General features: G+C 36.8%; 1 protein-coding gene across 2 annotated transcripts in view; it reads left to right on the forward strand.

Moving 5' to 3' along the window:
* The window catches only part of rab30 (RAB30, member RAS oncogene family), an 87,411-nt gene extending 75,695 nt beyond the window's left edge, over nucleotides 1–11,716 (forward strand). For both annotated transcript variants that reach the window (XM_043691648.1, XM_043691649.1), the window contains exons 4-5: nucleotides 4,934–5,117; nucleotides 9,511–11,716. In XM_043691648.1, the coding sequence (XP_043547583.1) occupies nucleotides 4,934–5,117; nucleotides 9,511–9,761 (435 nt within the window). In that variant the 3' untranslated portion in view covers nucleotides 9,762–11,716. The remainder of the gene's footprint in view (nucleotides 1–4,933; nucleotides 5,118–9,510) is intronic.
* The last annotated feature ends 8,710 nt before the right edge of the window (nucleotides 11,717–20,426 follow it).

Here is a 20,426-nt window from a genome sequence, read left to right on the forward strand (position 1 = left end):
AGATGGGAGAAATGAACATTTTGCATTAGTTTTTACTGTGGACAAAGAAATGGTGTCTAAAGAATGCAGCGAAAACACAAATGTTGATGTTTTAAAAACAATTCACATTACAGAAGAGGAAGCTCAGGAGCTCTTGGAGAATATAAAGGTAGATAAATCTCTGGGACCTGTTCTAATGTATCCCAGAACATTGGACGTAAGAGAGGAAATTGCGAGACCCCTTGCAGAAATACTTGCATCATCTATAACTATGTGTGAGGTGCCTGATGACTGGTGGGTGATTCTTTGTAAAGAAAGGTTGTGAGGAGAAATTGGGGAACTATAGACATGTGAGTTCGACTTTGGTTGTGGGTAACTTGTTGGAGGTGATTTATGAAAGGTAGGAATTATGGACATTTAGAGAGGCAAGCATTTGATTAGGGATAGCTAGCATGGCTTTTTGCAAGGAAAATAGTGTCTGTCAAATGTGATTGAGTTTTTTTGAGGAAGTTTTCAAGAAGATTGAGGACAGTAGTAGACATTGTTTACTTGGACTTTAGCAAAGCCTTTGACAAGCCTTGGGTAAATTATTTAGTAAAGTTAGGTCACTTGGGATTCATAGTGTACTTGCCAATTGGATATGTAATTGGCTTAATGGCTGGAGACAGGGTGGAGGGTTCATTTTTGGGCTGGAGGTGGTGTTTCACAGGGATCGGTTCTGGATCCTGCTTTGTTTGTCATTTATATAAATGATTTGTATGACACTATAGAAGGCATGGTTAGTAAATTTATGGACAACAACAAAATTGCTGGCAGAGTAGACAGTGAAGAAGGTTTTCTAAGATTACAAAGGGATCTTGATCAAATGGGTCAGTGGGCTACAAAATGGCAGATGGAGTTCAATCGGGTTTAAGCAAGGTTATTGCGTTTTAGTACAACAAACAAAGGTCGGGCTTATACAATTTATGATAGGGCCTTGGGTAGTGTTGTAGAATAGAGGGACCTGGGGGTGCAGGTACTTAATTCTTTGAAGTCTGCATCTCATATAGGCAGGGTGGCTAAAAAGGCATTTGGCGTCCTTGCCTTCATTGCTCAGACCTTTGAGGAAAGGTGTTGGGCCATCATGTTAAGGTTGTACAGGACATAGGTGAGGCCTCTTCTGGAGTACTGTGTCCAGTTCTGGTTGCCCAGTTATAGGAAGGACATTAGTAAGCTGGAGAGGGTTCAGAAGAGATTTGCCAGGATGTTGCTGGGAATGAAAGACTTGAATTATAAAGGCTGGGACATTTTTCATGGACTGTAGGAGGTTGAGAGGTGACCTTATCAAGTTTATCAAATAATGAGGGGTATAGATAGTTACTAGTTGTTGCCTTTTTCCCAGGATGGGGGATTTCGAGACCAGGGGGCAAATTTTTAAGATGAGGGGAGAGAGGTTTGAAAAAGACATGAAGATCGTGTTTTTCCATAGAGGGTGGTTCAGGTGTGGAATGAACATCTTGAGGACGTGGTGGATGTGGGTACAGTTACAACACATAAGAGATTTGGATAAGTACATGAATCGGAAAGGTTTGGAAGGATATGGGCTAGGAGCAGGCTGGTTGAACCAGTTTAGTTTGGGATTTTGTTGAGCATGGACTGGTTGGACTGAAGGTTCTGTTTCTGTGCTGTATGACTAGCAGCCAGTGTAGGCCAGCAAGCACGCTGTGAATGTGACAGTGTAATCTCGGACATAGAACAGCACAGGCCCTTCGGCCCTCGACAGTGCCGATCTTTTATTCTACTCTAATATCAAACTAACCTACATACCCTACATTTTACTATCATCAATGGGTAGCAACGTTTTTGATCATAACTTTTTGAGGTATTGAATGTAGCAGATTGGCTATTAGTTCATTGGAATAACAAAGACATGGATGAGAGTTTCAGGAACAGTTGAGCTGAGGTAGGCATGTAGACAGATGATGTAATAGAGTTCAATGTAGGCAACCTTGTTGATAGTATACATGTGATCAGAAGTTCATGAAGGTCAGAAACTCTGGTTTGGTGTCAGAACTCCCAGGAAGGGCACTAAGCTGTAATGGGAAATGAAGTCAATGATTTTGGTCTTTAATATTTAATTGGGTGAATTTCTTTTCCTTCAGTATTAGAAGTCAGACATGCAGTCTGATAATTTTGAGATGGTCAAGGAGTTAAATGATATTGGTGACAGAGAGCTATCATCCATGTTTGTGTGCAAATTAACCCCCGTCTTTTGGATGATGTGTGAGAAAGCATGTAGCTAAGGAATAGAAAGGGGGCAATGATAGATCCTTGTGGGACACAACATCATGGCACAAGAGTAGAAAGAGAAACCATTGAAAGTCTTTTTGTAGATAGATTGGATTGCTAAGAATTGAAGCAGGTATAAGCAGGCCCTCCCTACAAGCTGGAGGTTTGTGGAGAGACATTGGAGAGCGATGGTGTGCATGAACTTGTCAAAGATGTCAATAGGTTGGATAGGATGGGGAGAGATTATTTATCGTGTCACAGTCATGTAGACTATCATTTGTATCTTTGCTAAGAACTGTTTCAGCACTGTGCCAGGTGTGCAAGCTTGATTTGGGTGATCCAAACATGGAGCTCCATGAATGGTGGGAAGGTCCCAAGGGCTTTGGAGAGAAAAGGGGAGGTTGATTATAAAAATTAGGTAATCCAACACTCAGGTGAATTTAGAATGAGTGCGCCCCAAAGACTGGAATGTGCAAGCTTTCTGGTCTGAGGTGAAATCCCTCACCAACTTAGCAATTAGATTGACTCGCTGTGGTAGTTCATGATGTAGCTGTTCTCCTCAAAAGTCAGGTTTTAGGCACAGATGTTGAAAACTGGCTACAAATGTAAATTTCTGAAACTTCTGAATTCAAAGTATGTAAGTTGTGTAGACCTAATTAAAATGTAGCCAGAGCTTACTGACACCAACTTTACAAGTTACAACTTTGCATAAGCACAGACGTTCATGTGCATTTGTATTCTGAGACACTGCAGTCACTTTTTAAGTGTTGCCTAATTCTAACTTGTGCAGTATTCCTGTTATATTCAGTAATTTTCTGTTGTTTTGCAGGTTATTTCAGCTAGCAATGCTGTATAAAATCTACTGTTTACATTATTTTTGTCCAGGCTAAAATTGTCTTCTGGAACCTTATTCTGGCTTCAACAATGATTCCAATGGGAAGACATGTTTCACTTGAAGTCCCTGAATTTCAAGAATGTAGCCCTGACTTCATGTGAGGACATCCTGTTTAGTGATAGTGCTTGAGAAGTTTGAATCCGTAAAAGTGAAATGTGTCACTGTCAAGCTGAGCAGCCCGATGTATTTTGCTTTACTACATGTTGACTTTGGATCTTCTGAAATAGCTTATTGCCCAATATTTTTCCCTCCAGTCCAAGTTTTTGCATATACATAATGAGCATGGGGCCATGTTAGGGGTTTAAGTATTTTGCTCCAGCCTTGCATATTTGTTTGCGTATAGCAGTGTTTTTGTTTTAACTCCTTTGCACTTTCTTTCCTTCTCTGTTGTCTCTCTGTGCCTCCCACAAAAACTTTTTCCAAACTGAAGGATAGTAGAATTAAATAAAAATGAATCGGGGAATGGATATAACACAGAAGGAGGCCGTTTGACTTCTGCAAAACTGCACAAGAACACTAACTCAAACTGCAGGCAATATGTGCTGGGAATTTAAACTAACCGATTGCTACAAGAACGATTAAATTTGTTATTCATTTATTCTGCTTTGAATTAACAGTGCATTCTGTTACAAAGAGCCAGTTATCTGGCATTCTTGTTGGTTAGAACCAATTTCGATAGTAACGGACAACCCCAAGGAAAATAAAGCAAGTGCAGCCTTCACGGTATTATGCAATTGTGCGAAGAAAATTTGATATCTTGATTGTGGAACCGAGTACTTACCACAAGCATTATACATTCACCTTTTGTTTGCAAAAACATAATGAAACCAACCAGCATGCCTTTTACTACAGTTTTGTCAGTTTTGTAAGTTTGTCCAACTGACCGATACTTTGAAATTACACTGTTCAGCCATGTGCTGCATAAATATTTGGGCATTGTTGACTCCATCTTGGTCAAGTATATCCAAGCTATAAATGAATTTATTCTTTTCTGTGGGCTCTCCCATGACTGAAGAGTTTGATGCAGGATTAGCATGGGCATTCACATTTTACAAATGAATCTCTGCTGAAGAATTTGGTTATAGTGGAGGAAGGTTGTGTGCTGCAGTCCCCATTCTCGTAGATGCCCTTACATGACCCCAATGAGTTGGACAATCCACGTTAGTTTGGCAAATCAGCTGCCATGGATGGCAGGTACAGGGTGTTTTATTTACTTTCAACCTTTTCCGCAGTCCATGTTGTTATTATTGTGCTTTACCTTTCAATAGTTCCAGTTGCTTGTGGGTGTTTATATTCCTTGCGTCAACGTAGTCTTCTTCCAATATCTGTTTCTCCTCTGGGATATAGGTTAACATGATGTGTGGTATCTGGACGTTGAGAAGACATTTGACAAGGTACCTCACAAAATGTTATATTGTAAGATAAGATGCATAGTGTGGGTGGTGGTGATAACACCCAGTAGTAGAGAAAAGTAAGGAGACTTCACTAGTCAACACTGGGAAGGCATAGCACTTCTGGGGAAATGTGGAGTGGAATAAGAGTTCATGTAAAGAAAATTCATTTTAATGTGAACAAAAGAAAATGGAAGAACAATGGGGGTAACCTTTTAGCCTTTCACATTCTGGAAGAAACTGAATCAAGTTACGCCCATAGCAAATCTAATGGGAAATGTAACAACTAGTCAACCCAATCTCATCATCTTCATTCTAGACAGGTTAGGTGAAAATGAGGTCCAAAGTTGTCTTTTTCCAGAGAATCATTTTTTTTTCCTATTTTCTTTTTTCCCCATAGCTCCAGATCTGGGATACTGCTGGACAAGAACGGTTTCGATCCATCACACAGAGCTATTACCGCAGTGCAAATGCTTTAATATTGACCTATGATATCACTTGTGAAGAATCTTTTCGCTGTCTTCCTGAATGGCTAAGGGAGATTGAACAGTATGCTAGCAATAAAGTAACCACTGTTTTAGTTGGTAAGTAGGAAGAGCTATGTTGGAATTTATCACCCTTTTGATAAGGCAAAACTGAGAGCTTTGGTTTGTTTGCTAATTTGTTCTTTTTGATATGAACAAAGTACATCTTGCTACCTTGAAAAGGAACATGTTTTCTTTGAATAACCACAGTCCTTTTGATGGTATTCTTTCAATGTTAGAGAATTTATGATTCCAACCCAGTAACACCTCAGCGATACATGTCTAAAACTAAATGGTATGTCTCTAGGAGGTAGTTGGATTCCCGTAACAGTACTGCTTATGTTGCTGAGATCACTGGGAGGGAGATAATGTTGAAATTATTACATTGCTACAGTGAATTTTAGTTTTGCATATTCTACAGTAATATATGCCAGTGCTGTTGAGAATGAATATTAATAAAGGTGCAAGAATAAAATTTAAATATATGATCACATTCCTGATTTGAGCCATGTTGATGGTGGAAAGGCTCTGAAGAGATCAGGAAATGACCCTCATCAGACTATTGAGTCTCTGTCCTGCTTGTGTGTCAAAATGCTGTTTTGAGTCAGGTCAGCTTCTAGTCAATGGTGATGCCTAGAATTAGTTGGTTCTACTAAAGGCCGTGTGCTATCTCTCAAATTCTACACGTTATTGCATTTACTTCTAATGGTCGATTTTGCACCAACGTCTGTTGCATGCCAAATTTCAAGAACAGGGCCATGCTTGTGAAAATAGTGTAGGAAATTGGAGCATGGGGTACAGGGGTGGGAATTTAAAAGTTAGGGGAAAGATTCATTAGAAAGAAAACCAGACATAGGAAGAAGTTTGTTTGCACCAGTAACAAATATTGTTTCATTGAAAACGCATCACTGATCAAAGTGATACTAATGCCAAAAAATGTAGATTTTTGTCATAACCAACAGTACATGTGACTAATAGTAAAATATGCAATACTTCCTGACCTTTCCAGGAAGGTTAGGAATTCTATTTGTTTGAGGTCTGATTAAATCTAATATTTTTGACATATTTCTAAAGAGTTTAAAGCATCGTTTGTTCTTCATTTCTTGCTAAGGTTGAATAGATGACGTGGAGATATAATGTTATCAGGCATAATTTAAAAATATGTTTCTAGTTCAAGGTTGATATTAGGAGGAATTTATACTGAGAATCCTTAGTCTTTGGAATTCATGGCAGTGGAGATTGGGGCAGAAACTTCAGAGCAGAAGTTTTTTCTTCAACTCAGTAAGGTTGCTGCTGATCTGGTTCTGGCTTCAACTCGACATTCCTACCATATGATTTGAATATCGAAGACATTGTATCATTGAATATACCCATGGTTAACTTATTGATCTATGGGAGAATTGATGGTCATAGAAGGCAGGCAGGAAGGTGGGCTTCGGGTGACAGTCAGCTCAGTCATGATCTTATTGAAGAGTGAAGCAGACTTGATAGGCTGAATGGCCTACTCCTCCTCTTTCATATGGTCTTCAAAAATTCTGAATGGATGACAGTTGACTCCTACTCCAGTTGATGATTCTTTTGAGTTTTTTTTATCATAGAATTCCTACAGTGTAACAGAGACCATTTGGACCACTGAGTCTGCATGGACCCTTCAAAGGGCATCCAACCCACATCTGCACCTCCCCTATCCCTGTAACCCTGCATTTAACGTGACTAAGTCACTTAAAGTGCACATCTTTGGATCGTGGGAGGAAACTGGAGAACTTGACGGAAACCCACACAAAAATGTGTAGAACATACAAGCTCCACATGCAATCACCAAGGTTGGAATCGAACCTGGGTCCTTGGCACTGTGAAGCAACAGTGATCGCCCAAACTTTGTGTTCTTTTTACCTCTTGTTCTCGAGGAATTTGTACTTTCCTGTTGTGACAAAAATTTTAATTTGTGACTGAGAGGAAACCAGCTAACTTGTGTGTCCTACATTACATTTTTCTTACCTTTTGCCTCCTGCAGTTCTGGGGTGGGGTGGGTGAGGTGTGGAATGAATCAGTTGATTCTTGCTTGAGATTCTGTTGTCCTTCTAAAAGAGGAATATACTTCTATAATAATGGTGTTTTTGTAAGATTTTGTGATAAATCCTTCTTGTTAAAGTTGACCCAATTGTATTGAACCTACTGCATCAATAGTTCCAAACTTGCTTATTGATGTATCGGCTGGAAGCACCACAGGAAACATTTGTCCAATGTTGTTAACATGTAGCCTGTACTGTTAGCAAGATCACCTTAACATATATCATGTTATGTTATCAGCTCTATGCAATATAGACACGTTTATTGAAATATAAAGGGAAAGACTCAAAGGCAATGGGAATTTCTACTTGCGGAATGTTTGTAATGTTTTCCTTTCAGAACATAGCAGTTGAAATATTTGCTTCAGATTCAAAGATTTAAAGCTGGTTTGTCTAACATTTCTACTTAAAATGTTAATATTGCTTTTATATCCAAAAACATTTTTACAAGGGTGCTCCAGTTTCCTCCCACAGTCCAAAGATGTGCAGGTCAGGTGAATTGGCCATGCTAAATTGCCCGTAGTGTTAGGTAAAAGGGGTAAATGTAGGGAAATGGGTGGGTTGCGCTTCGGTGGGTCGGTGTGGACTTGTTGGGCCGAAGGGCCTGTTTCCACACTGTAAGTAATCTAATCTAATAAAGATATTGAACAACTCTGTTGACGTCCTCACTTTGATCCTATTATTGATTCTGTTGTAACTCTCCAGGTGGCTGCTTTTTAAGTAACTGTAGAAAATCTTGCTATTCACTTTTTTATATTTCTTTTTCCTGATTAGCTGTTTAGTCACTTCTTGCTGTTCTTCGCATTCTGATCAATCATTTGACCTGCCACTAATCTTTGTGCAGTTATCCTGCTTTCCTTAAATTTGATACTTTCCCTAAACCTTTTTGCTTATGGGTCCTTTTTTAACCATTTTCCTTCATAGAAAGAATACACTTAGTCTTAGTGTTGTGAAAAACTGCTGAAATGTCTGCCACTGCATCTGTATTAATCGATCTCCTATTCTAGTATGACAGTTCACTTCAGCTTGCTCAGCTTTCATACTGACATTAGTGCCCATAAGTCTAAAATGCTCGTTTTGGACCTAATCTTCTCCCTTTCATCCTGATGTAAAATTCAATCATATTGTGGTTGTGATTTAGGGTGGTCTTTACTCTAGGTCATTAATTAATCCTGTCTTTTTACATCACACATAATATAACCTGGTCTCTCGTCAATTTAACATGCTACTCTAAGAAACCATCTCACAAGCATTCTACGAACTCCTCTTTCAGGTTACTATTGCCAGTCTGATTTTTTTTTTCCCTCCGTTTATGTGTAGATTAAAATCATCCGTGATCTATTTCCATCTTTTTATCACAAGCCCACTTTATTTCTTTGTGTATAAATTCGGTGATTGCTGTTAGAAGATTTGTTGACTATTCCAACTAGTGATTTGCTTTCTCCTACTATTCATAGTCTCCACCAAAACTAATTCTATATCTGATCTCTTGAAACAAGTTCATTTTTAACTACTCCGTTGATTAACAATATTAACCTTCCATCTTTACATATTCCTCTTGAACATCGAATACCCTTACAATCCTTTTTGCTCTGCAGCCACATCACTATACTAGTTCTCAGATTAGATTCCCTACAGGCCCTTCAGCCCAACAAGTCACACCAACCTCTGAAAAGTAACTCACCCAGACCCATTCCTTTACCCTATGTTTACCCCTGACTAATGCATCTAATGTGTGCTATCAATTGTCTACTTTTATGTCTGAACCTAATCCCAACCCCCACCAGTCTTTGAGCAATGTATTCATCTCTCCAAATTTGTTTATCCTATGCCAATTTGCACAGGGTTTAGGTAATAATGTCTGAACTATTATCTTTTGAGAGCTTGCTTTTTAGTTCAGTGCCTACTTCCTCATTCCCTATCTGCAGAATCTCTCTGCCAGCTCTACCTATGTAATTGGTACCTATATGGACCATGACAATTAGATCCTCTACTGAGACAGGGTAGGTCTTGCAAGTATATGTATTGTTCTTTGCAGAGAACAGTGTTAATCTGCATCACTATAGTAGCTCCCACCACTGCTAACTGCTCCCTCTCTTGAATGATTTCCTGTATCACAGTGCCATAGGCAGTTTGCTCATCCACCCTAATGTTGCACTGTCATCTGAACAACTCCAAAAGAACCTTTAGAACTATTGGACAATTGCAGAGGCTCAGTCCTGTGCTCCTCCCCTTTTGGTCTCCTTACCAGCTTAACTCACAGTTTGCACCCCCTTGGGCCTGACTATTGACTAAATCAGAAGACCCCAACTAAATGGTATGACTTTGTCCTGATACAAATATTTGCCAATATGTTCTAATACTACCCCTTTCCTGTTTCACAGGCAACAAGATTGACTTAGCAGAGAAACGAGAAGTATCCAGAGAAAGGGCTGAAGAATTTTCAGAATCTCAGAATATGCATTACTTGGAAACATCAGCGAAAGAATCGGACAATGTCGAAAAACTATTCCTTGACCTTGCATGTCAGTTGATAGGAGAGGCAAAGCAGCACACGCTGGTCAATAATGTAGCATCTCCTTTGCCTGGTGAAGGCAGAAGCATCAGCTACTTGAACTGTTGCAATTTTAATTAATTTGATGTGAACATTAGCCATGAACTAGAGCTGATGGTTTGCAGAGCTAATCTGATGGAGAAGAAGATTCCTGCAATTCTTACCTTATTGACCAAAGGTTAAGGTGGTTCCTGGGCTTCAGCATGGCAGGTTGATATTTAAAATAAAACATACAAATGTAGAAAGCTTTTATGCTCCAGAGTATCTAAGTAAAAGTAACACCACAATATCTAGAATATTGAAAACATTTATCATCACCAACTTTGCTGTGTTTTGAGGTAGCTTTGCCAAATGCTTATTTGATGTATGGAATTAGTCATTTTGCTGCTGCTTATTGATGAAGGTAGTATTAATAGTTTACTAAAAAAGTTAACAAAATGTAGATTCTGTATTTGATTTGTTTTAACTCTTTGGTCTTGATGATCCCATGCTTCAGATAATATATTGGTGCTAGACGAGTTTTTAATTGACATTTGAGAATAGAGGTGACTGGAATTTATGAAATTTGTGCATTTTCTTATAAGCACTGCATGTGATCACCTAAGCCCTTTTAAAAGGCCCCATGTTGGATATTTTGCTGACTTCAGTTTCCCCACACACAATGCATTTCATGAATTGTGTAGAATTTATGCAAATGGCTCAAACACTTTTTTTTGTTTTTCTCCCTCATTTTACATCAGTTATTGATTGAACTGCATGGTTCATTTTATTGTACAGTGACCATTTAGTTCTGATTTCAGCTTAAGCTTTAGGCCTGCCTCTGTAAACCCTTGCTTCAAGACATCAGGGAAGATGTAGTCTGTGTTATGAAGCAGAATCCTAACTTGATAAAAAGCATTTTATTTAATGAATTATTTTGATTTTCTATATATAGAAATCTTCCCTATATTTGGTTATTCTTTCTGAACTGTTCCACATCCTTTCTATAAGTAGTGATTTATCCTGAGAAACATTCTCACTGATGGAACATTCTCTCAAAAGAAATATTCTCTTGCTCAAAGGGGATTATGAATTATCAATATACTTTTTTTTCAGGATTTCTGGTTTAAAGTGTGATGACACCCTTATTTCTCTGACATTCATATATCCACAAAGATTGTCAGAAGCAATCCTAGAGAGTGACTAAGAGAAGGAACAAATAGTTTGTCTTACCCAATGTTGGGGCTGACTAACTCAGTACAGACTAAGCATTAAATCTGTACTTTTCCTTGTTTGTATAAATTGGATAAGCCATCGTAACAGCATTTATGTACTGGTCATGGGGCTAAATGTGAATATTAACACACTTGTAATGTATGGAATGTAATATTTTGTGGGAATTTGGTTAGAGGAAAGCACTGGACCACCATATTTTTTCCTGAGTGGAAATTATTTTGTAATGTTAATTACCTCAAGCATTTTTAAATGTATTAACTGTCAAAACATTGAAAATACAGGAAAAGCACCAGAAATGAATTACACCATTGTGTTACTGACACCAGTTCAACCAAAAGTCCTAATGGATTTATGAATTACACTAACATTACTGACATATGCTGAACCATTGTTTAAAATGTTACCATGGAAACTCATCTGTTATGCTTGGCTTTTTTATATCCTAGTCAAAGTAGGATTCTAAATGATTGAACTATTTGAGGCATTTCTAATCCATTTTATCATGTTAGCAAGTTACCCATTTAGTAAAGAGAATGGACCAACTCGAGTAGTGCAATTGCTTTTTTGTGCCCATAATTGGTTGGTCATGTTGGTAAATTCACATGTTTTGCTTATTTTAATATATTTACATCTCTCCATCAGGTGGAATACTGAAAAAAGACATGTATTGCTGATGCTTTTTGTGTTGCACTCATTAGAACAATTTGGAAACTATGCCAATGTAAATGGAAAGTCATCTTTCGTATGCAAGCTATAAAAATGTTTTCCCTCTACAATGTTAAAAGTCACACAACACCAGGTTATAGTTCAACAAGTTTATTTGGAAGCACTAGCTTTCAGAGCACTGCTCCTTCACCAGGTAACCAGTGCTCCGAATGCCAGTGCTTCCAAATAAACCTGTTGGACTATAACCTGGTGTTGTGATTTCTAACTTTATCCACTCAGTCCAACACCGGCATCCCCAAATCATCCCTTTACATTGGAGTTGCTTGCAAATTGTCCTGATTAATGCAACATGTAAAGCTTCAGTAAAATGTATATTTTTAGTAACCTCAGAATTGTAATACCAAGACAGTTATGGAAAATCATATACTAATTATAGTGGTTCAAGTATATGGTTATTAATTACAAAACTGTTTGCAATCTATTCTACAAGCCTGTAACATGATTTGTACCAATCTCTCTTTGCTCTTCTAATGAAACTACTTTCCCATATAATGGTAGATATTTGATTTTATTAAAAAAAGTTTTTATTTAATATAATACATTTTGAAATTAGGAGACCATTACAAAACAAAGCACAACTTTTGTAATCACTGTGCACCAATTTCTGCCAATGTTATAACAGCAGCAGTGACATTTGTACCCTCAACACTTGTTTTGATATCATTGCACTTTACATTGAGCATAACAGCCTCATGTGGTTGTTAATATGTTAGCAGTTTACTCACAAACACTGATCTTTTTTACTTGCTGTGGTGTAGACAATTATGAAGTATTCTCAGTTGTGCTGATGGCAGAAGCTATATTCCTTTTTACATTCTGTCTTCTACACTGCAAGTTGAATAGGATCCTATAGTTGAATAGGATTCATGACTTTCCACAGAACCTTTTGGTCTTTTAAATGTAAAAATAAACTAATTAACTAGGTGATAAACCATCACAAAATACCATTCAAAGTTAAAATGTTTTATTATATTTGACATCTGTAATGTATGATGGTGAAGGGATTTTTGCAAAAGTGCTGTTTACTTTTTTAAATGTTTGTAACACAGCTGCAGTGGTAGCTTGGCAGAAGACAGTAATGAGGAAACTAATGAATCCAGACCTACTTTGATTCCTTGCAAAAATATTGGCAGCCAGAACAGAGAATATGGGACCTAAGAGCAAGATTAAGCCATTTGGCACCTTGTGTTGCTTTACCAAAGTATTATTTAACCTAACATCTGTTTATCTGATAAAAGCAAAATGCTGGAGGTGCTGGACATCTGAAATCAACACCAAATGCTGAAGAAACTCAGCAGGTCTGGCAGCATCTGTGGAGAGGGAAACAGCTAACGTTTCAAGTGCAATATGACATCTTCAGAACTGGAAGAGTTATACTGGACTCAACTGAGCTTTTCCAGCAGTGTTTATTTTATTTCTTCCTCTGAAGTGATTGCTGTGGTAATTTTCTGAAATTGTACTTTGAAGTGAACTGCAGTTTTTACCTGTAATGATATTGGTGTTGAAAATAGTGCTTTATTTTTAGACTGTGTCACTGTTGTGATATTTGAGCAATGTGCAGGCCAAGTACTTGAACTCAATACAGATTTCTGATTGCAATTGATTTGCTTTGCTGAGCTGAAATTAGTCGAAGTGAATACCATCATTCTACTATATGTGTGTGTGTGTGTTTATATATTTTAAAAATGCAAATATGTATTCTACGAATAAGTTTCTTTTTGGAAAACAGCTTAAATCCATTTTCATATGAAAGAGATTTGTCTATTGAAGAGTAAAATGATCCCTTTTCAATTTTCTCATTAAGAACCATCCTCAATGGTTTTCTGTAAATAACATGGCCTGAATGTCAATTTCCAATGTAACTTTTGGTATTTTTTAAATGTATTTTTTAATCATTTGCATTTAGTACAATTGGTGATGTAGAGTTGATATTATTGTTCTCAAAGAGCAAATGTTGCCTGTTGTAATAGTTCCATGTTTGAGATATTCTAATTTATGCAAGATGGGCTAGGTTAGATAAAAAGTCTCTTTATGGCCCCAGTATAGTACAGGAGCATAAATATAAGATTAAATACAAGTGATTGAAGACAAAGGAAACTACTTCATGTGAAGAGTTGAGAGACTCTTTGAGGATTAGAGGCAGAAACTGTTCGAGAGATGAGCATTTGATAAGGGTGTCAAAGGAACTTGAAAACAGAATGGTAAATGGGATTTGAACTATTTGCCAGTTAAGGGAAAAATAGTGACAAACTGGTTGTGCTGATTGCCCTGTCTTGTGTTGTATTTACTATGTATTTCTAGATACTGATATAGTTTGGGAGTAAATGACTCTATTCAGAAATTTGTTTCCTTCAAAAGGAGTATTGTTCTTAAAATGTACTTTTAAAATGTACTTATCATTCAAGATTTGAAGGTAGTTTTGATTCTCAGATTCTCATTACAATGAATTGAGAGTTGCAAATGAATTGAATTTTGATCCTTTTATACAATGAAAAAAGTGTTCTGGCTGGTAGCACAGACCGATTACTAAATGTCTGTACATTTTTGACTATTAAGTCTAATATTTTAACTAAAAGTCCTGAGCTTCAGCACTGCATTTCTTTCCTCTCTTATTTTAGTTTTTCACTGGCACTAATCTTGCTCAAAAGAAAATAATTGTTTTGAGGGAAATTTCCCAGTGCTAATAGATAACAGGTCATGAAGGTTGTGTGAGAATGCTCCAGGATTGACTTGCTCCAAATTGCTCTTGATGCTGGAATTTTGCACTCTACCACCTCAATATGCAGCTGAGATGTGGATCTCATTGTGTCACAGAGCATAGAATAAAATTTCATTTGTATGCAATGTGTAAAGAATTTTTTTATTATGAGGTTAACAATATTGTTCCTCATAGGAAATCTCCCCCAATTCCATGAGGACTAAACACAATGGAGAGCACAATGAATTAGTTAATCCTGTTATACATACATATTATTTTGAGGATGATGAGCTCTAAAATTCTTAGTCATATTGTGAGTTTCTTTTCAACACCAAATGATTGAAGTGAAATCTTACATAGCTTGAGAGAGCTTGCCATTGATTCAAGATGATTTTAGTCATCCAAAAGTGTGTTTTGGATGAGTATGCCAATGGTTATTGTAGGGAAAAACAAATATTTTTGTATAAACATGCAAATGCTGTGCTTGTTTGTTCATATACTCTCACCCCTGTGAGGTGTGGCTGAACATTTTCAGACAAATGTGAGCGTTGGTAGGTTATTTTTAACAATGTAATGGTAGAACTCTTTCTAATATCTGTAACAAACAGTCTGACACACACCTTTCCCAATGTTATTGATCTTTTAAATCATTGCCATTAATTAAAGTTTAATTTCCTAAATGATTTTTCTCTCTCATACTCTGGTATAGTTTGCATACAGTATTACTGAATTGCAAGTAACATTGCTTTTCAATATTAAAATTGTGGTAATTTGTATGTTGGAATGTAGAAATCTGTTCTGTTCTAATAGTTTTTACTTTTGTCCAGCAATTGCAAACTAATATAACATTAGTGAGGAATGAATTCTGAATTTATCATTAGTGATTTCAATTAAATAGTTTGCAATTTTAAAAGTTTGTCAATTTTATTCTGTAGACAATATTTTGAGGTCAGAAGAGAATTTAAAGACTAATTTTCTGGAATTTCTTTACTTTCACCTTCCCCAATCAAGTCCTAACCTTTTTCCGTTCTACCTCCATTTCCTGTCAGGCTGCCATATGGGACTTTTTTTTTTAAAAATGCAGTGTTTTTGTTTGTTTTCCTTTTTTCCTGATTCTCTTCTGATTTCATATGTTTACGCTTATAAGTATCACAAAATAGGTTGTCAAATTTGTTATCAACCCCTAAAGTGGGGAAAATTAGTCTTTTCTTTTTCTTGAACCATTTCATTGTTGACTATTTATTTGGTATTATCTAATTTTTTTGTTTTGCTCACCAGCAAAAAACTGCACAAGGTGTTTTGTCCGTAGAAAAATATGGCCATGTCATTATTTGTTTTAGATATCATGTTAATTATATAGGGCAAAGTTGTACATAACTTAAATTAGTTCTTTACTGGACAAATGAAAAACTGAGCTAGCTAGACTATACCTGACAACTGTATCTGAATGTTGTGCTAATATTCTGGTGAAATTATTTTGTATTAGAACTCATTGTTTTTCTCAATGGCACTTAAATTTTAAAAGAATATATAAACATGTTAAATAACTTATCCATTTAAAAAAAAATGCTTTTATATTGATTCAAAAAAATCATCAGTTAATTATCAGACACTTGGTTTCCTTCTCATTACTGTCCACTGCCCCCTACCAGCTAAATATGAGAAATGCTGAGCCTAATATTGAAATACTGCTGTCCACTATAACTTAGGGTTACATTCCTTTTTGTCAGATTATCTTAAAAACCAGTATCCAGCTGTTCAAACTCTAATTATCTTGTTCAGCTTCCAGGAAAAGATGGAATTTAAAAAAAACATAACTTTTGATATCTCACAAACAACTGTGAATGAAGGTGTCGCTGCTGATTTTTAACTGGAAGGTAAGATGCATAATATTTTATGATGCTGCCTGCGTGCAGCAGCATTATCATGCACCAAGATCTTTCACACGACATCAACAGTACAGATTTGTATATCAGTCAATGCTGTTAATGTGCAGAGCAAATTGGGTGCATCCAGTCACATTGTTTACTTGTGAAGAGATGGCAAAGCTCCAAACATAGGTGGTCAAATACATAAAAGGCTGTAATTTTTTTAGTGAGATGAATTGCTGATGAATTTTCCCACCAAGACTTAAAAACTCATGGGGCATTCCAAAAATGTTGGTCTTTTTTTAATAGAAGGAACATTTTTTTCAGCCGAGTTATATGATACTTCCTGGTTTCTACTTTTGGCACTGACACAACAATGTTCTTGATATGGCACTGAAGGTAAGAGTGCAGAAACAACAACAAAACTTTAAATGCAGTGCTGAGAGTGGTGTATGCACAGACTTGTAGATCAGTACAATGATCACTATACATTATTGTATTGTAATAATTCCAGACAGTAAATAGATGTAATCTAAGAAATACATAAATGTCTTTCACTTGTGTACTTATTGGTGCTGTTATTTGGAATAAAAGAACTGCCAGTATGTTCGTAGTAATAGTTTGTAATAATTAATTTGAACAGAATGTTTACTTTGTTAAACAAAACTGAACAAAATGAATGTTTTTGCCACACTTGGTGTTGTCTTTTTTTTTCACAAGTTTTAATTGCGTCTATTGAAATTGAAGACCTATTTACAATATACAAGCGTCAAAACTTTGCATTTTAGGCATTATATTATGAGTTTAGGCATAATTTAAGTACTTAAGGAAAAAATACACACGGAAGATTTGTCTTTTGATGGAGAATGGTTTAAAGTTCTTCATGGCTCACTAAGGTAATTAGTCATTGAAAACAAATTGCTGGAAAAGCTCAGCAAGTCTGGCAACATCTGTGGAGAGAAATCAGGGTTAACGTTTCAGGTCCAGTGACCCTTTCTCAGAATCTGGACCTGAAACGTTAACCCTGATTTCTCTTCATAGATGCTGCCAGACTTGCTGAGCTTTTTCCAGCAATTTCTGCTTTTGTTTCTGATTTATGGCATCTGCAGTTCTTTCGGTTTTTTTATTTCGGATAATTATTGGGCCTGGCTGTACACTTGGAAAGTAAATGTTCCATATGTGCTGATCATATTGACAAATGTTTGATTAAACCCCCTTTGTCTTTGTTGTTCAATGATGTTACTCTACCAGTGGTATGATTGGTGATTTTCTTTAAGCAGAGTGCCAGGGAAAATTACACAAAAATAGCTAAGAGTATGATTCCTTTTTAAATTTAAAAACTGATGCCAAAATTACTCAGACTCTTCCATCTTTTTCCTCCCTTTTAAAAGCATTATCCCCTTCTCATCACTAAACCAGCCTATTGCCTCCTCTTCTACATTCTCTGAATTTGCTCCAGTTTCTGCTTATTAGCTGCTGATACTTACTTACTTTTATGCAATCGTTGCTGCTATTTAATTACTCTCATGTGCCCCCTAGTTTTTTTTTTAAATTCAACCCTCCATTATTTGAGATCATTCTAACTCTCAGCAAGTCCTCTTGCCCCTATCATGCCATGCTCACTGACATACATTGGTTCTAAGTCAAGCAATACCTTAATTTAAAAGTTATCATTTCTTGTTTCAAACTCCTCCAACACCTTTGCTGTTTTCTTTTACTTAAAACTCCACAAGATTCAAACTTGCAAGGTGTTGTTTCAATTCTAGCTGCTTGTTTTCCTAATGCTTCATCAGTGGTGGTTGTTCTTTTCAGTTGTCCACCCTAAGACTAACATTCTCTTCCCTACATCTGTCACTTCTTCCTTTTTGTAAAGACATTCCTTAAAATCTTACTGTTTAACCAAGAACAAAATGTGTGCTGGAGAAACTCAGTAGATTTGGCAGTATCAGCAGAGAGAAAATGATTAACATTCCGAGTTCAGTGACTTTTTGTCAGAACTAAGAATTTGGTCACCTGATCCAATTTTCTTTTTGCGTGGCTTGGTGTTATACTTTATTTTCTAATGCTCCTGTGAAACTCTTTGGGATGTTTCATTATGTGAAAAGTGCTATATAAACACAACTTAATATTATTGTTTAGTTACTGGTCATCCTTTGGCATCACCAAGTAGATTTACTTCCATATGCAAAACTAGACAGTAGTGAGCCATCAATCATTAGGAAAATCCAGTCCAACTCCATAGTATCAATACTTCAGCGACTCTGGACAAAAACTCAAGAACCAATTTTCCACTCTCTTAAATGATAGTTATTTTCAACACTATAGCATTTTCCCAAGACAATGTTTCATCTAACTGGCCTCTAGTTTCTAGCTTTCTGTCTGCTTTCATAATCAGATACAACACATTAGAGATGTTTTCAGTCTGATGGAACCCTCTCTGAATCCAGTGATTTCTGGAATATTTCACCCAATGACTTGACTATCTCTGCAAACACTTCCTTTAAAATCCTTGGATATAGACCCTGTGACTTATCTGTTTTTAGTCCCATTCGTTGTCAAATACTTTGTTTCTCAACAGAGATTGTTACAAGATCTTTCCTCCAATTAGCACCTTGGTTCTGTATTATCTTTGGGATGTTTAATAATCTGCCATTTCTCTGTTCCCCATTATTATTTCCCCTGTTGCATCCTCCAAAATTCTCTCACTGGAGCTACTTTCTATATAGCATATAGGCCTTAGTGTTAGTTTTACATTTTAATTTACTTGTCTCCCTTTTTAGGTTTTGAGTCATCCACTGCTAGTTTTAAAACAAATCCCAGTACTCTAGCCTACCACTAGTTGTTGCTGTTTTGTATACCTTCATTTTTGATTGGACACCTTTTTTTATTCCCCTTCGTTTACCCTGGGTGGCGCATTCTTCTCATGGAGCCCTTTTAGTTCAAAATAAATTTTATCTGAGTGTTTTGAAATATATGCTCAAACATCTGCCACTGCTCATGTACTGATAATCCCCTTCATGTATTTTTCCAGCTGGTTTTAAACAACTTTTTTCGTACCTCTATAATTCCCCTTAAGTTGAGGATACTTGTTTGATACACAAATTGCTTGCCCTCAACTGTGTTTTAAGTTCTACCATGTTGGGACTGCTACGCCCAGAGGATCCTCACTTAAGAGATCTCTTAGTAATCCTGTATTATTCCATATTACTGGATGTAAAATAGTGAGTTCCTGGATAGTCTCTGCAATGCACTTTTCCAGTCAATATGTAGATTAAAATTACCCATGATGGAAGTTTATAAAATAATAAGGTATAGAGAATATTGATGGTTGATCTCATTTCCCTAAGATAGGGAATGTCGAGATTAGGGGGTGCATTTTTAAGGTGAGAGGAGAGAGATTTAAAGAAGACATGAGGCAATTTTTTTGTACAGAGGGTGGTTCGCATGTGGAATTAATTTCCTGAGGCAGTGCTGGATGCGGGTAAAATTACAACATTTAAAAGACATTTGGATGGATACATGAATAGGAAACACTTGGAGGAATGTGGGCCATGAGCAGGCAGGTGGGACTAGTTTGGTTTGGGATTATGTTCGTTATGGATTAGTTGGACCAAAAGATCTGTTTCTGTGCTGTGTGATTCAATGACGGTTGTAGTGTCAGACATGCCTCCATTACTTATTGACAATTCAGTACAAAGTGAGGCAGCTCTTTAGGGGCCAAAGTTTACTCCCACTGATGACATTTCCTTCACTAACCTTCCTTTAATTGAAAGAACTAACCCACCAAGTTAGTAGAATGAGATGAAAAGGTGACAGAGGAAGTTCAATATGGAGGAGTGTGATGTGATGCCTTTGGTATAAGAATCATTGTTTAAGTGTATAAAGTGTAGTACTTTTGAAGGAGGGAGGGATACATGAGTGCATCTGTGTATAAGTTTTTAAAGAGAACAGGACAGATGGACAGCATAGCTAATTAGGATACAGTATCCCAGGCTTTGTTAATATTAGCAGGGTAATATTAGTGGGAGGTTATTTGAACCTCTAAGATACTTAAAACTTCAGCTCGAGAATAATGGTCCGATCTGGGTGACACGTTTAAGAAAAATGTGAACATGTTGGAGAGAGTGCAGAAGAGGCTGCTGAGATTGATTCCGGGGTGAGAAATCTGAGTAAATAAAGATAGATTGGGGAAGTAGAAACTGCTTTTCTTGGAGAGAAGGGCAAAAGGACACTTGATTT

Source organism: Chiloscyllium plagiosum, chromosome 6 (assembly GCF_004010195.1).
Source record: "Chiloscyllium plagiosum isolate BGI_BamShark_2017 chromosome 6, ASM401019v2, whole genome shotgun sequence".
Taxonomy (NCBI): domain Eukaryota; kingdom Metazoa; phylum Chordata; class Chondrichthyes; order Orectolobiformes; family Hemiscylliidae; genus Chiloscyllium; species Chiloscyllium plagiosum.